Below are 18,098 nucleotides of genomic sequence, written 5' to 3'. Positions count from 1 at the left end.
ACTCCCTTAGCAGAGGGAGCAGGCAGCTACACAGCGAGGCGGCGGGGGCAGGAATAGGGCTTCTCTCAGGGTCAGATCAGCCAAAGGCCTTCAGCTTGAAGAGGATGCACGACCCAGGTTGAGGAAATGCAAACTAGGGCTCCGCTTCCAAGCAAGCTCAGGCCTTCACCCCCATCAGATACTGCAGAATTAAGGGATTTAGCATAGAGGGCAAAGGCAGTCCCACCCCCAAAACCCGGAGTCCTTCGTTTTCCTAAGCAGGTCTCTACATTCCCAGTGATGAGGGTGATAATGATGGTGAGGATGGTAGTGGTGAAGGTGGTGAGGATGGTAGTGGTGATGGTGGTGAGGATGGTGATGGTGGTGATGGTGGTGATGATGGTAGTGGTGACGGTGTGAAGATGATGAAGGTGGTGAGGATGGTAATGGTGGTGATGGTAGTGGTGATGGTGGTGAGGATGGTGATGGTGGTGATGGTAGTGGTGATGGTAGTGAGGATGGTGATGGTGATGAGGATGATGAAGGTGGTGAGGATGGTAGTGGTGATGGTAGTGAGGATGGTGACAGTGATGGTGATGCTTCTAATATTTGCTAAACCTTCACTGAGCACGTACTATGTTCAAAGTAAATTTGCCAACTCCCTTTATCCTCACCACAACCCTAGGAGGCAGGTTCAGTTATTATCCCCATTGTACAGAGGAGGAAGCTGAGCCTCTGAGGGGTTACTACTTCCCAAGGCCACGCTGGTACAGTGTCGGGATTTGAATCTATACTCTGGTTGTTGTTTTTTTGTTTGTTTGTTTGTTTGGCCATGTCTTGCAGTGTGCAGGATCTTAGTTCCCCAATCAGGGCTGGAACCCATACTGCCTGCAGTGGAAGCACAGTCTTAACCACTGGACTGCCAGGGAAGTCCCCAAATCTACACTTTAAAGAACTGGGCTGTCCTAGCTGGGGAATTACATCATAGGATTGTTTTGATTCTGGATTCAAAAACAAAATCCACCCAGAAAAAAAATCAATAATATTTTGGAAAAAAATTTTTAACCTTTTAACTTTTGGAGAATGAGGGCCTTGCTTCTTTCTTTCAAGTACTATGGATAAGAAGTTTGGAAGTCAAAGCAAGCAGCCCCTCCTGCCCACTGGCTGCCTCTGTCCACTCCCTGCTCTACATTATACTTTGCACCTGCTGCATCATCCTGTGTCACCTCCTCTGTTTGAATGTCACCTCCTCGAGGGGCAGGGACTGGGGTCCGGTCACATCCACCACTACCTAACACACAGCAGGTGCTCAAACACTTGCTGATGGGAACTTGGTCTCCCAGCAAAGCCCAAAGGCCCCTGAGGCAGGAACCCAGCACTGGGCTGAGAGGCCCCAGAGATGGCCTATGGCTAAGCTGCTCATCAAGACAACCTGCCACGCTGGCCACAGAGCCACTGACAGCTGTCCTGCCCATTCCTCTTTCAACCACAGTGACTCAGGCCTTCTCTCTTTCCTAGGCCTCCGGATTCACCTCACAGATCTCAGGCAGGGGTGAGTAGGTGGCCACTTCAAACCTCGACGGAACCAGGGGCCCACGAAGTCAGTAGGTTGATACAGGCAGAAAGACGAGGAGCTGCCGACAACCATTGCAGATGCCAAAGTCTTGTGTTTCATCTAAGCGAGGACCTGATGGCCTGCCCCACCCTGGCATCATTGCCTCCCTTCTGTCCTTCCAACAACCCACTCTTGCTTGTCTCCACCTCAAGACAGTGGCCCCTACAGTTCCCTGAGATACCCTCTCCTCACCCCGTTTCAGATCCTTCTAGTCATTCAAACAAACCCAGCTCAACAAGCCGTCTAGGAACACCAATTGCCTTATCAGGCCAGTGGGTCTACTTATTTGCTAACCTGTTGATTGCCCATCTTTTTCACCCCATTATGGATGGAACTGTACCTCCTACAAACATACACACCAGTCCTACCGTGGGGACCTCTGATTGGGACCTTCTTTGGAATTAGGGTCTTTACGAATGTAATTAGGTAAGTCATGAAGTCATGCTAGAGCAGGGCAGCCCCTATGCCAAGATGACTGGTCTCTTTATCAGAGGAGGAGAGGCACACAGAGAGGACGCAGAGCCATCTGACAGCAGAGGCAGAGACCAGAGCAGCGCGGCTGAGAGCCAGGGATGCAGTCAACGGCCAGCCGCTTCCAGAAGCTGGAAGAGGAAGGAAGGACCCGTTCCTGCAGATGTCAGAGGGAGCACGGCCCTGCTGCCACCCGGATTTCAGACTTCTGGCCCCCAGCTCTGTGAGAGAGCACATTTCTATCTTTCCCAGCCACCCCATGTGTGGCGCTTTGTGAGGGCATTTAAAAATGCCCGACGGGGACTTCCCTGGTGGTCCAGTGGGTCCGACGGGGACTTCCCTGGTGGTCCAGTGGGTAAGACTTCGCCTTCCAATGCAGAGGGTGACGTTCAGTCCCTGCTCTGGGAGTTAAGATCCCACATGACTCATGGCCAAAACAAAACAAAACATAAAACAGAAGCAATATTGTAACAAGTTCAATAAAGACTTAAAAAATAAGACACTGCATTAAAAAAAAAATTGAAAATAAAAAATTGCCCAGCTTTGAGACAAGGTCCCTGCCTCCATGAGCTGGGCTGGTTTATCCCAGTGGTTTAATAACAGTGATTGAATAAGCAAATGGCTGGGCTCCCATGGATCTCTCCAAATGCAGTGGCCTCTGTGTCCTGTGGGGGAAGCTCGTGCCCACCAGCCCCATCTCGCCATCACTGAGTCTCTGCTGCTCTTCCCAGCACATGGACCGGAGGGAGTAAGCATCGCAGGTGCTTGAGGTGCTAGTTGGGGTGCTCCTCACATCAGGAGCAGTGCCTGAGGACACTCCAGTCCTGAAACAAGCTCCACCCACATCAGCAGCATCCCAGCTGACCCCAACGACCCGGCCAGGGAGGGGGAGCACATTCCTGCCTGGAGATCTTGGAGGAAGAGCCACCCAGGCGACACCAATCAACCCTTGCAGTCCTGCTCAGCCAAACCCAGTTGGGGCAGCCACATTCCTGAGGTTAAACCTCTTGATGGAGGTTTCTGAGGCAGGTTTGGGGAGCCTGCCAGAAAGCCCAGAACATGAGCTGGGCTCGAGGTTTGCACAAGTGGACCGATAGAGTGCCATTAACCAATAGCCTCTGGGTACCTGCCTCGCCCCCAGTACATCAGCCTTCACTAAAAAAAAAAAAAGTCAAACATATGCTCTTGTTCAAGAGCCCCAAGGGCTTTGTGAGAGTACGGAGCAAACATATGTCACCCTTGGGGAATGAACTCAATGCTTCTTGTTGTAATTGGGTCTGGGAGCCAGGGTCCAGCCTGCCAAGGTTAACTGGGGCCTCTGAAGGCCTTCAGCAAGATTTGGAGGTGACTGCCAAGGCTGTCGCTGCCTGCCCGGAACCACACTCACATTCCTTCCCACCGGAAGGGTCTGTCATCCTCTCCAGCAGGGGGGCAGTACAGGAAAGTGCAGACAAGTGGGGACCCTAAAATGCAGATATAGTCTACACTGAGATGCCATTTGTCACCCATCAGACAGACTGACAAAGATCAGAACGGTGTGATCAGACCATGTTCGGGAGTCCATAGGGCCACAGGCCTCCTCTATGTGGCTGGTGGGAGTATAAACTGACATAACCTCCGAAGAGAACAGTTCAGCCAAATCTATCAGAGTTACTGACATGTGGGCCCTTGACCCCACAACTCCGTTTCTAGAACTGTATCTGACTGATAGGCAAGTGTTGGTCACACAGCCCATGCTGTTTATAATTCGTAAAAATTGAGAGCTCAGTGTGTGAGCACAGGCAATTGGCTAAATACCTTCTAGTACAATCTGCACGATGAGAGATGCATGGTGATGAGAAGAACAAGGATACCCCCGGGAAGTGATGTGGAAGGATCAACAAGGTTCACTGTCAAGATCATCAAGGTTTAGTGATAGATGTAGGCGCAAGAGACACCGCATGATAAGATACCATTTGTAAAAATATTTAAATGCACAAATATACTTGCTGATTTGAAAGAACTCAAGAAACTGGGGGCAGAGACAGTTAACTAAGGCAAAACACTGGAAACACTCAAGAAAAACTTGGTTTTCTAGTATTTAAGATGACCCCCCAAGTGACAGTGCTTGCCAAGCCTAATGTGCTAACAGGTTCCCTTTCCCATTGAAGAGGCCATAACAGTCCAGCAGAAAGGGGGCACCCACACTGTCTTCCTTCCATTAATTATGATGAGTGGTAGGAAGGGGGAGGTCTGACATCCCAAGAGGTCCAAACACTCAGCCACTGGGTAGCACAACCTAGACAGCGTCCATCTCCAGACTTCAGAATGTCCCTGTTAGGGGAATGTTCCAGCTCATTCTCTTAGCCTTCTCACCCCTTGGAGGACTTTGAAACAAAACTAAAAGGTCTCAAGAAATTAAAGTCTTTCAACAGAAGCTTCCAGTTCCTGACCTCAAGATTCTTGGAAGGCTAAGAGTTCTCTGCCTGTTTATTTTTCATTTGTGGATTTTTATCCCCTAAACATTTCATTACAAACAACCACTTTCATTGGTGGCCTTACATCACATGTTGGGTTTCAGTGATGCGTGGGAGATAGGCAGACTATCAGAAATGCTTCTTTCTCTTCTTCATCCCCCTAAAGACACACTGACCCAGATGACCCATAAATATCCACAGGGGGTCACACAACCCCAGGCTCTCCTGGCTGTCCCTGTTCCTAACCCAACCTGCTGATGGCGCTAGTTTTAAGAAATGGCGACATACACCATTGTTGTTGTTTAGTCACTAAGTCGTGTCCGATTCTTTGTAATCCCATAGATTGTAGCCCACCAGGCTCCTCTGTCCATGGTATTTCCCAGGCAAGAACACTGGAGTGGGTTGCCATTTCCTTCTCCAGGGGATCTTCCTGACCCAGGGACTGAACCCACGTCTCCTGCATTGGCAGGTGGATTCTTTACTACTGAGCCACCAGGGAAGACCGACCTATACCATACACTTTCTCTAAAAAAGATAAACAGCCTGGCATGTGGTTGGTGCTCCCCTACTCAACCCTAAAGGAAATCAATCCTGAATATTCATTGGAAGAACTGATGCTGAAGCTCTAATACTTTGGCCACCTGATGTGAAGAGTTGACTCATTAGAAAAGACCTTGATGCTGGGAAAGATCGAGGGCAGGAGGAGAAGGGGGCAAGAGAGGACAAGATGGTTGGATGGCATCACTGACTCAACGGATATGAGTTTGAGCAAACTCCAGGAGATAGCAAAGGACAGAGAAGCCTGGTGTGCTGCAGGCCATGGAATCGCAAAGAGTAGGACGCGACTGAGTGACTGAACAACAACAACATGGGAAGTAGCCACGACAGCCCCTGCCTCCTCCTCTGCCGCCGCCTCCTCTCAGGAGGAGCTCAGGACCCTGCCCAGGCCCCGGGATGGTACCCACCTGCCCAGGTGCTCTTGCAACACCTGGTAGACACTGATCCGGAATGTCTCATTGTGGAAGTGTTCCCGGATGTAGTCCTTGTAGATGCGGAACTCAGCTGCAGTCACGGCCTCCCCTTCTGGGATCTTGGAGAGATCAAACCGGAACTCCCGGTGGTGGTAGCGCGGGTGGAAGAACTCTTTGTCATGTTCCACTGGGAAGGGAAGGAAACACACATGGGCACCAAGAGCTCATTAGTGACTGCGTTTCACTCTCCAGCTCAGAGTCCAAGCATCATGCCTATGCTTGATAGAGACCTGCCTATAACCGGCAACCCCCGGTGACGACTGCCTGTTCCAGGCCAGGCCAAGCCGAGAATGGGGGTGTGGACCCCCAGTTTACAAATGAAGACAGCTGAAGAACCCAAAAGTACAAAAATGCATGTTTGCCCATCGTATGCTCTGTGATGGGTCTCACAATGAGCACTCTTGGCCATCACATGATGGAACATGGAGGCAGGATTTAGCCCCATTTTACAGATGAGGAAGTTGAGGCTCAAGGAGGCCAGGTAACTTGCCCAAGGTCACAAGTTAGGTGAGTGGCTGAACTCTGAAACCCACACTCTTAACCTTTACACTCCCAGGAGCCAGGCAGCCTGAGTCCAAGTATCAGTTGTGCCAGTTGAGGTCTTAGCCAAGTTACTTGACCACTGTGTGTGCCCCTTCCTCCAGGGTTATCACTGGCTTTTTCTCATAGGGAAGATCACAGGAGGCGGCGTTTAGGACAGAGCCAGGCAAATGGAAAATAACTGCGTCTGTCGTAGTTACAGAGCCTCCCAAATGAGCTTTGAGAGAAACAATCACCATAAAAGAAATAAAATGTGCATGCAAGTATTTACATAGTTCAGCTATGATAGCTTTATTTGAAAAAAAATTACAATAGATCAAGTGGAAAAGAAATGTGTTTGAATAAGCATGATATTAACACAGGTACAATCACTAAAATCACAGGCAATGAAGAAAGAAAACACAGACATATAATCACAAATACAGTTTGCTGGAGCAGGTGTATATACAACTTTTTTAATGTGCAAAATAAACTGTATTTTAACTGCTAAGACAGTTGAGATATCAGGGTTATAAGACTTCTTTTTTAAAAAGATAAATGAATAAATTGTCCAACTAAACTTCTTTAGGATCCTTGGGGTGACTTTCTAAGTGAATTTCTTTCATTAATTATTTTAAGACAATGAGAGGCATGAACCATGACATTATTCTATTCTTCCTGAAACCCACAGAATCTGGTGATTTATCAAAGTCAGAATAGGCATTTCTCAAAAGAAGAGCAGTGACTAATTCAAAGTTCAAACCAAATCCCAAATCTTATCTTCTCAAGCTTTCCTTTTTATATAGACACCACTCCACAGTGTAAAATCTACACAATTTGAACCTCAGGGATCAAGACAGTTTATCAGTCACCACTAAACTGTTAGGGAGGGAGAAACTTTTAGGGAGAAAATTGTACTTTTAGGGAGAAAATTATGTCTTTACACTCTGTTGTTAAATCACTGTAGTTGATGAGCCAAGACTTGAGTTAAAATAAATGTCCAGAGTTGATATGTCCCTGAGTCCATTAAGAAAAGCTACCTCAGGAAACCCAGAACCTAGGAATCCAGTTTTTTTCTCCCACAGCCCCTTGTATTCCAAAATACCACTGACTGAGAGAGATCACACATGTGAACATAGGACTTTCACCTTCAAAAGATTAAAAGGATCCAAATCCCTGAGACCAAAAGATAAATCCAAAGAAAGTGGATTATGGAAAAACCATCCTGACAGTAACCAGCCTCATGACAGTCCCCAAAGCCAATTAATTATACCATCCTCCTTTGATAAAAGCCTCAAATAATAACCCCAAAACTGGCCCTGGGAGGGGAAATTCTGAGCTGGAGGGTGTCAGTAAAGGGGAGAAGAACAGGAGGCCCCTCAGGTGGGTGTCTCCTCTCTTGACCCTCTGCCATGTCAGCCAAGATCTCTGCCCCACATTTAGGTCAAGCCTGATCCCCAAGCATCACTCAGGAGTGTCTTGCCTCCTCTCCACGTCTGGGGTTCCTCCTCTCAGCACCTGGGGTTCCTCCTCTCAGCACCTGGGTTGCCTCCTCTCTCAGCATCTGGGGCTTCTCCTCTAAGCAACTGGGGTGCCTCCTCTCAGCATCTGGGGTGCCTCCTCTCAGCATCTGGGGTGCCTCCTCTCAGCATCTGGGGTGCCTCCTCCCATTTACAATCACACAAAACATAAAAGCGTGCCCCTCACTAAATTAGTGTCCTCTGCACAAGTGGATTATGATAACCAAATGCAGCTCATGTTGCTGACTTGCAGAGGGAAGCAAACATTTACAGGGTACCTAAGTGGAAGTATTCAGAATAGAACTATACTTAACACACTAAAAATTAGGGGTATGCACACCCTGATATACACATACTATGGGCTTCCCTGGTGGCTCAGACGGTAAAGAATCCGCCTGCAATGCGGGAGACCTGGGTTTGATCCCTGGATCGGGAAGATCCCCTGGAGGGGGGCATGGCAACCCACTCCAGTATTCTTGCCTGGAGAATCCCATGGACAGAGGAGCCTGGCGGGCTACAGTCCATGGGGTCACAAAGCGTTGGACACAACTGAGCGACTAAGCACAGCACGCATAGTCAATACACAATAATACACAAAGATAAACTGATACCATACATTCTTATACACATTAAAAAATATATAGAAAATACAGTATTTCTCCTGCTCCCTAGGGGATCATTTCATGCTGGGACACAGCTCGCTGTGATGTCACCAGAGGGTGCCACATCCACACCATCTCTTTCTCTTGGAGAGCCTCATCATGGCTCTTCCAATCAAGCCACATGGTCCCAAGGGAGCTACCATCTTGTCCCATGACCCCCTTCTCCAGAGTTGGGGGATGAGAGAGCACAAGCCCTTCACTGGGCCAAACACAGGATTTCTTTTATTTGCTGGTACCTGGTGGGAAAGAGTCCTGTTTGTTTTCTCTGCCTTGAACCCTAAGGATGCGATGTCCTGGACAGACACTCATCAACACTGCCTCACAGAGAAATCTGGTCCATGGGAAAGAAGATTCTGGACTGGGAGGACAGAGCTCAGAATTGAGGGGGACGCCTTCCAAGTTCGATCCCCTGGCCTGGTGGTCCCCACACTTCCTGAAGTTTGGGGTTTCAGTCCTTCTAATTTGTGAGTCCCATGGAGATCCTTCCAACAAGATCCTTGTAAGTTAGAGTCAGGTGGCTGTCCTTTGCAACCAAGGCAGTTCTGAGCAAAACAACCGAGCCCAATTATATATAGTGTTAGTCGCTCAGTCATGTCCGACTCTTTGCGACCCCATGGACTGTAGCCCCCCCAGACTCCTCTGTCCATGGGATTCTCCAGGCAAGAATACTGGAGTGGGTTGCCATTTTCTCCTCCAGAAATCTTCCCGACCCAGGGATCCAACCAGGGTCTCCTGCATTGCAGGCAGATTCTTTAACATCTGAGCCACCCGGGAAACCTGCCCAATTATATACACAGCTGGAAATGGACAGGCAGGAAACATGTCCAGGTAACAGTGGGGGTGTCCAGGTGGCCATCCACCATGAAAGCTGCTATTTTCAGACATGGATAACGTACAAGTAGAAGCTGACACTCTGACCAGCTCTGGGGCCAGGAGCAGTAATTCTCTCGATCCTGAACCACCATTGTCCCACACAGCCTGATGCCTAGTAGGGCTCCATTAGTCTACTGGATTCAGTATATTCATCTTCGTGTAATTCCCTGTTAGTCTTTTAGTCAATAATTTGTTAGAATGGCATACATGCAGTAAAGCACACAGACCCTAAGTGTTCATGAAATTCTGTTAATTTTCTCAACGCAAACGTCCCCAGAGCAGAACACAGCACATTCCCGACTAGTGCCAAAGATACCCTCACAGGGCTCCTCTGTCTAACACCAGACCCTTGCTCGTCCCCAGAGGTGACCGCCATTCGAACACCTGACGGCGCAGACTCACTTTGCCCACTTGGGGTCTCCCCACCTGCATCTGCGTCCTTCAATCAACCGTGTCTGCCCCCTGCCCCCCCTGCTTTGTGGCTGTGTGGAGCAGCAAGTCACTCATTCAGCGGCTATACTGGACGTCACTATGGACAGGCCACAGCTGACTTTTCTATAGGCATCTGGGTAGTTTCCATTTTGGGACCATCACAATTGGGGCCATGATGAACATTCTTGCTTTTTGGTGAACACAGCTCTAGGGAGTAAACACCTTGAAGCAGGACTGGGAACGCACAGAAATCAAAGATTGGTCAAAGGTAAGCATTTTGAAATAAGGGGCATAGAAAAGGGCAGCCGAGTGCTAGCCCAGAGTGCCTGGTGGCCAGTAATGCCAGCAGTGGGCGCAACCAGGAGGAAGAACCACACAGGTGAAGCAGGAAGGAAGAAAATGCATGTGGAGGCAGACAGGTTAAACTTGAGGTGACCTGCAGGAAATCCAAGTGGGAAAGTTGACTGGACTTTTGAGTGTCCAATTGGGGACTGTTGAATTGCATTTATGGATCACATGTTGTGGGAGAAAGGCACACACAAGAGAAAAACGTAGTGGCCTCAGACCACTATTGCATGAGAGATGGAGAACACAGCCATGGGAAGAATTCAGCCCAGGGAAAGAAGCAGGACCAGAGACAGGCAAGATAAGACGACCAGCCTGGGGCCAGATTCAGATAACAGGGGCAGGGTGACCATTCACGGGATCTGGTCATCAGTTGCTCAGAGACCCCAGACAATGGTCATGGTCGAGACAGCCATGCAGAAAAGGCAAAAAGAGCAAGACTGTGGCCAGCAGCACATGAGAGACATTTGCATCGTGGAGTGGGGGTGGGGGTTGGGGGGGAATGTCCTCCCATACAAGGCTGCCTCCACTCCCTCCTTGAGCAGCTCTCCTGGCCAGGGCTAGGAAGACTTGATAAACAGTAGTAATCAAGTTAATGGCCCAGCTGCTCCTTCCAAAAATTTTATGGTTTTTAGAAAAAGCTTAGTTAACTTTCCAGACTATGCGATTCTCTCACTGTTCCCTAAAATGCTGCTAATCTATGAGAGGGGACCCAGAACTGTACAAGCAAAGGAATACTTTCCAAGTAAAAACTGTAAGTCCAGCATCAGAAGTCTGTTCCTCGCTCAGGAGCTCAGTCTGGACCACACAGCTCCAGTTATGGGCCGGGGGCAGACCCTTGAACCCCTTTCAAGAGGCTCTGAGAACCAGCAGAACCACCAAAGTCCACAATATAACCAGAAACTAGAGCTGAGTTTTCAAAGACCCCTGACTGCTTAGGATCCCCTGGCCCAGTATCTCCACCCCTCAACCCGATTTCACTCTGAAGCTTTCAACCCCATCTCCTTCCTGTCCTAGGGGGATATGATCCATTCAGAAGATTCTGGCACAGGCCAGAATTCACTGGAGCTGATGTTACCAAGGCTGCTGTCACCTAGTGATTTACAGCCCTGCAGCTTCAGGGATGTGACATTCGATGATGGTTCTTCATTCATTCCAAGATTTACTTGGAATTTAATCATGGCAAGATTAAGGAGCTTGGAAAAGCCTCCAGAGGCATACCATAAATCGGGAGTTCTAGAGAAGTGAACAGGCATAGCAACGGACATTACAGGAGAATGCTCTCTCAATAACATGAGCATGAGACACTCTGCTGCTCTTACAGAAGAGAGGAGACGGTCCTAAACATAGTGAAAAACAACACTGCGTAAAAGTCTAAAATGATAAACACTGCCACAAAAATATTTTGATGTCTCCTCGCCCCACACTGTATTCATTCTACAAGTATTTCTTGACCGCCCAATATAAGGGAGAGAGCCCTGTTGACCTGCTAGCTGAGAGAAATTGATAAAAGCTCACTTGGATTATAATCCTGACACCCACCCAACCCCCAAGCTAGGTAAGAGCTATCATTTTTAAATTTTTATTTTTTAATCGTGGTAAAAATGCAGGGCTTCTCCCGTGGCTCAGCAGTAAAGAATCCATCTGCAACACAGGAGATGTAGGAGACATCGGTTCGATCCCTGGGTCAGGAAGATCCCCCCAGAGGAGGAAATGGCAAACCACTCCAGTATTCTTGCCTAAGGAATCCCATGGATGGAGCAGCCTAGTGGACTACAGTCTATGGGTCACAGAGTAGGACACGACTCAGTGATTGAGCACTCTTTCAGGCACCAAGAACACACAAGGGTTCTAATTTTTCCACATTCTCTCACCAACACTTATTTTCTGATGATCTGTTTTGATAGTAGCCATCTTAATGATGGGAGGTAGATGGTCACCAGCCTAAAAGCCCTCCCACTGGCCTGAATGCAACATCACATGTCACACATACACATTTCCTCAAATTCTTATAAAACCCCTGCTCAGAAGTAAGCACATACATCGTGTCCATTTTACAGATGAGGACACTGAGGCTCAGAGTGGTAAAGTCACTTGCCTATGGCCGCACAGCTGGTCTGAATGCTTCCCCACTCAGCCACACTCTCTTCCTCATGCCAGGAACCACTGCCAACCTCTTAGCCATGGAGACGATAAGAAAAAAAGACACCCCTGGGATTTCTCTGGCAGTCCAGTGTTTAAGAATCCATGCTTCTGTTGCAGGGGGCACAGGTTCGATCTTTGGTTGGGGAACTAAGATCCTGCATGCTGCACAGTATGACCAAAAAATTAAAATTAAGAAAAAAGACCTCCCTGAAGTATACTTCAAGCTCTCAACACACATGACATGATCACAACAATAATCTACTTAAAAGCTAAATTCAGAGTGAAGACTGCATCCTGCTCAGGTCCCTCTTTGTAAATCTCACTCATGCCAGAGTCACCCCAAGGGAGGCTGACAGCTTGAAGGCAGGGTAGCATTAACCCGTCTCCCCATCATCCCTCCCCAGCTCCCCAAATCAGGGGGTGGGCTCCGCCTGGCAGAGGGCACACAAGCAGCATTGTCTCCCCTGAACCGCCTCTTCAACTCTCGAACTTTCCACCAAATGCTTTGGCTGCCAATAGGACCACCTGGAGCCCCAGCGCCGGGCGCTCTGAGAGGGTCTTCAGAGACACTGCCTCCTTGTTAGATGCCGGGGGCTGCATCCCAGGATAGGGGGCGCGGAGGCGAGCCCACTGGCGGCCAGGCTTTTTGTCATGAGCGTGGCAGCTGCACAGATGTGGGGTGGGGGTGGGGCAGGGAATTACTGTACCGCAAGATTAAACACTCCGGTGTCAACATGTGTGCAGTGTTGCTCGAACAATGTTATCATTGTGAATTGAATGGACCAAAGGGTTTAGGGGATGGGGTGGGGAGAAGGAGAAAAGATGGGTTTAATTATCTCTAGGGCTGAAGCCAGTTGTTTGCCTAAAAAGCCCCAGACGCTAGTAGAGCTGCAGAGAAAAAAGGGCTATAAGCTTCCATCGACCTTTCCACCATAAACTAAGGCAGACACCCTTTCCCCATGAGTACCCCATCTCCCCAGGGGGGAACCCACCCCCAGGGATCTCTGGGTCCCCACTCCCTCTCCATCCTTGGCTAATTGAAAATAAGGGAAAGAATGGAAACTAGTTACTATTTCGACTGAACTGGGGATTCTCAGCCTGGGGCAATTCTGTCCTGCCCTTACCTTCCCCGAGGGCTATTGGGCAATGAATGCCTGCATTCTTACCCCTACTCATCCCCTGTAACAATTTAGGGAGTGTGTGCTACTGGCATCTGGTAGGTAGTGGCTAGGGACACTGCTAAACATCCTCTGAACTACAGGGGATGGTCCAGCCGCAACTGCCAACCAGACGGAGTTGAGAATACCGGAGCTAACAGACACACAAGCCTCATGAAATCTTGGTTTCAGTCCCAACTGGGCTCTCATGTGTCTGGGTGGGACCCCAGGTTCAGTGGGCCTCGGTTCTTCCCTCTGTAACAAAGGAATGGATTTAATTGTTCTGAAGTCCCCTTTCACTTCTGTTGTGTGTATGTATGTGTCAGTCACTCAGTCGTGTCCAACTCTTTGCAACCCCATGGACTGTAGCCCACCAGGCTCCTCTGTCCATGGAATTCTCCAGGCAAGAATACTGGAGCGGGTTGCCATTCCTTTCTCCAGGGGATCTTCCCAACCAGGGGACTGAACCCAGGTCTCCGCATTGCAGGCAGTCTTTACCCTCTGAGCCGCCAGGGAAATCTTCACTTCTATTAGGTTGTACCATAAAGAGTTGGGAAATTTCTATTGATTTTGACCTATATGTGGTTCAACCTAAACTTGAATTCTACACCTTCACTGTCCCGTATGATAGCCACTAACCATGTGTATATACTGGGCACTTGCAATGTGGCTGGTGTGGCAGTGTTTATATTTCTTTCAGAGTAATTGGTTTAAATTGAAACAGCCCCATGTGCCCGGGGGCGCCCATACTGGGCAGCAGATACAGAAAAGTTCAATCATAGTGGAAATTTCAATTGGATAGCATGGCTCTGCAGCATTAATGGGCTGGCTTCTGATAGCAACATGACGATATAGAGCTTATTGCTAATAAGGGTCAAATACATGTTCTCAGAGATACACCGGAGGTTGCTCCTCAGAAAGTTCCCAGGGTGAGAAAGTGCATGGAATTAGGGAGAACTTGGGCTTCCCCCGTGGCTCAGCAGTAAAGAATCCACCTGCAATGCAGAAGATGCAAGAGACGAGGGTTCCATTAGTGGGTCAGGAAGATCCCCTGGAGAAGGGCACGGCCACCCACTCCAGTATTCTTGCCTGGAGAATCCCATGGACAGAGGAGCCTGGAGGGCTACAGTCCGTAGACTCGCAAAGAGTCAGATTTGACTGAGGCGACTTAGCACACATGTACGGGGGAACTTAATTCCAGAGCTGTGGGAGAGGCCTGAGTGGACACAGATGGGTCCAAGGCTCTCAGTTCTGTCTGTAAAACAGGCATGATGACCCCTGCCCTGGTCACAGGGCCACCTGGGAGTTTGTCACTTGCTAGATGACTTCAGGCTGGATAATCATCAGACCCACCAAGTTCAGGGGTGCAAGGCAGGGGCACGGCACCGAGATCCCCTCCCCTGCACTGAGTGGGCCATTCACCCTCCCTGAGCACCCCCTCCCCTCCCATATTGTTCATTTCCTTCCTAGGAATTCATGCTCTGCATTCGTGATTGATTGGCCTGTTGACCTGTTTATTAACTATCTTCTAGCTTTTAATTCCTAGAGTAAGACCTGGGAGAGGGCACAGGGCGTACGAGGCTTGAACGTGGAGCCAGGATGGGGTTTGAGTCCAGGCTCTGTCACCCACGGGGCACTTGGGCAAGTAACTCTTTGTCTGTCAAATGCGAGGATGAGGAGAGTAACCCTGACTTCACTAAGTTGGCATAGGATTAAAACAGACCACAGATCCTCAAGCTTCAGTGTGTTCCAGAATCGCCGGGGAGCTTGTTAAAACACAGACTGCTGGACTGACTCCCAGTCTTTCTAACACGGGGGATCTGGGGTGGGGCCCAAGAACCTGCATTTCTAACAGACTCTCAGGAGATGCTGATACTGCTGGTCCAAGGACGCCACTTAGAGAACCTCTAGAATAGAGATTGTCTGAGGAGTCCTCGGAGCATAGGAAAGTCTTGAACGATGTTAACTGTGACTATTTTGCTGTTCTCCACTGTTCCAACCACCACACTCACTTGCCTGGCACTTGGCAAGTTCTCAAGTATCTTAGTGAACAAGTTGTTAAAAAGAAATATTTATTTGCTGTGCTGGATCTTCGTTGCGGCACACAAGATCTCTGATCTTTAGTTGCAGCATGTGGGTTCACGTGGGTTCCAGTTTCCTGACCAGGGATTAAACCGGGTCCCCTGCATTGGGAACATAGAGTCTTAGCCGCTGGACCACCAGGGAAGTCCTCTTAGTGAACAATCTTTGGAAATGTTCCCCTTGGGCTCCCTTGCATGCGTGTGTGCGTCCTCAGTCGCTCAGTCATGTTTGACTCTTTGCAACGCCAGGGACTGTAGCCTGCCAGGCTCCTCTGTCTATGCGATTTCCCAGGCAAGAATAGTGGAGGGGGTTGCCATTTCCTTCTTCAGGGGGTCTTTCCGACCCAGGGATCGAACCCGTGTCTCCTGCGACTCCTGCATTGGCAGGCAGACTCTTTACCACTAAGCCACCAGGGAAGTTGGGCTCCCTTAGGAGGGCAGAAAAGCCCCTCGTGGCCTTGCTCAGCTGGAGAAGCAGCAGAGAAACTGGGCTGAGATGGGGCCTGACAGCTTGGGTTCAGACTTGGGTTCTGCCAGCAGTGACTGGGGACCTGTGAACCCATCTCCAGGAGGCTTAGCTTTCCCTTCGTTAAGATGGGGACACAAAGAAGCCCCCAGTTATGGGGCCGTGGTGAGAATTCCAGGAGGCAGAGGCCAGCAATCACGGGACACGGCAGGGACACATGCTCGCCTAGAGCAGGCCCCAGAGTGGCTGGGGTGGGAGAGGCACCACGGGAGCCCACGCCCCCTCCCCTAGGACAGGAGGGTGCCTGCCCAGGCCTTCCCCCAAAGCAGCCAGAGACTCCTGGGTCAGCTGGGCAGGCACAGCTGGTTTAAGGTATTTTAGAGGCAAATCAAATCAAATGAGAATTTATAATCCTTCCCGAGGTCTGGGTTCCATCAACCTAAACTCATTAGGCCCGAGCAGTGCAGGTGCAGCTAAGGAAGAGATTGTCCGCGTTTCCTTCATGCTGGGCTCCCATCTCCCTTTCAAAATAAGAGCCTTCTCTAAAGCCCCACATACTTGGAGCAAAACTCTCATTACAGAGGCATCGGCTTCCCTTTCTGCAAATAGGACGATCAAGGGACGTGCAGAAGCCACTCCAGGGGACCAGCAGGCGGAGTCTGGCGGAAACCAGCAAACCAAAACCCTCATTCAGAGGACTTCCCTGGTGGTCCAGTGGTTAAGACTTCGCCTGCCCATGTAGGAGTTGTGGGTTCGATCCCTGGTCAGGGAGCTAAGCTCCCACATGCCTCACGGCCAGAAAACCAAAACATAAAAAACAGAAACAATATTGTAACAAATTCAATAATGACTTTAAAAATGGTTCACATTTTTTAAAATCTTAAAAAAAAAAAGACCCTCATTCATTTCATGCTCACATGTTAACAAACTGAACTTGACTTCCCAAGCTGAACTATCAAAACATCCTGAAAACTGCATTGCTGTCCCTTGAAACTATTTCTGGTAAGTGAGGGAGAATCAGAGATCAAACCAAACAATGGTTCTGTAATTACAGTGTGAGTCCTCTGTTGAATGTAACTGCAAACAGATTTCCAATGTGAGTGTCCAGTTTACATGAATCAGGTCTGAATAGGGGTCATCTGTCCAACTCATTGGAAATGATTAGTAGGATTTAAGAAGTACGAAAGGGCTTCCCTGGTGACTCAGAGGGTAAAGAATCTGCCTGCAATGCAGAAGATCTGGGTTCGATCCCTGGGTCAGGAAAATCCCCTGGAGAAGGGAATGGCAACCCACTCCAGTCCCATGGACACAGGAGCCTGACAGGCTACAGTCTATGGGATCACAAAAAGTCAGACAAGACTGATTGACTACTGTGCAATCAAATGGATGAAGATTTAAAACAGGCGAAACTAGTCTGTGGCATTAGAAGATAGGACAGCAGCTGCCTGTGAGGGCTTCTGGCAGCTAGTCACATTCTGTTTCTTGCATCTGGGCACTGGTACTCAGACATCTGAGTGTCTGAAAGTGTCTCATTTTGTGAAAATTCCTAACTCTTCTAGATTTGTGCACTTCTGTACACATGTTACACTTCAATAAAATTTTGTTAATAATACGTATCAGCTGGCTATATCCATCTCCAGTTCTACTCAAGAAGCATTTGTCACCATAGTTCCCCTATTTTAAGAGGTGTGATTAACTTAATACTAACTCTTTGGGGAAAAGATAGTAACATCTTTATCAATTTTTTTTTTTTTTGGCTGTGCCAGGTCTTAGTTGCAGCTCAGGATCTTTAGTTGTGGCATTTGAACTCTTAGTTGCAGCATGTGGAATCTAGTTTCCTGACCAGGGATTGAATCTAGGCTCCCTGCATTGGAAGCATGGAGCCTCAGCCACTGGACCACCAGGGAAGGCCCCACCTTTATCAATTTTAAGACTTCTTGGTTTCAGAAGCATCAATAATCAAAGAAATGGAAGATTTTACCTAAAGCAAATAATTGGGAAATGCTTACATGGCGTCCTATTGCCCTGACCTGTGACCCTATGACAGCAAAGCTGTTTATTCACTTGTTCTAAACCCATCCTTGAAGCCTGAGGTGCAGCTCAGGATCAAGATTAAGTAACTGGACTCCCAAATTCAAATACATTTTCTGGGCCAGCTGATGCTTCTCTGTGCTCAGTTTTCTAGTCTCCAAAATAGGGAGGATAGTCATAGCCCCCACCTGAAATGGCTCTTATGGGAATTAAATAAGCAATACAAGCCAAGAGGATAAAGGGTGCTTAGCACCCTTGACAAATGTTAGCTACTAAGATTATTACTATTTTTATGACTAACTTAGCAATAATTGG

The 18,098-nt window shown here is 48.6% G+C and overlaps 1 protein-coding gene across 4 annotated transcripts in view; it reads right to left on the bottom strand.

The window, feature by feature from the left end:
* Positions 1-18,098, bottom strand: part of BMP7 (bone morphogenetic protein 7) — an 84,684-nt gene that overhangs the window by 45,693 nt on the left and 20,893 nt on the right. For all 4 annotated transcript variants that reach the window (XM_081559350.1, XM_081559348.1, XM_081559349.1 and 1 more), the window contains exon 2: positions 5,487-5,679. In XM_081559350.1, coding sequence (XP_081415476.1) covers positions 5,487-5,679 — 193 coding nt within the window. The remainder of the gene's footprint in view (positions 1-5,486; positions 5,680-18,098) is intronic.

Source organism: Giraffa tippelskirchi, chromosome 13 (genome assembly GCF_054371585.1).
Source record: "Giraffa tippelskirchi isolate mGirTip1 chromosome 13, T2T-mGirTip1v1.2.pri, whole genome shotgun sequence".
NCBI classification, from domain to species: domain Eukaryota; kingdom Metazoa; phylum Chordata; class Mammalia; order Artiodactyla; family Giraffidae; genus Giraffa; species Giraffa tippelskirchi.
This window is presented reverse-complemented; position numbering and strand designations above follow the sequence as displayed.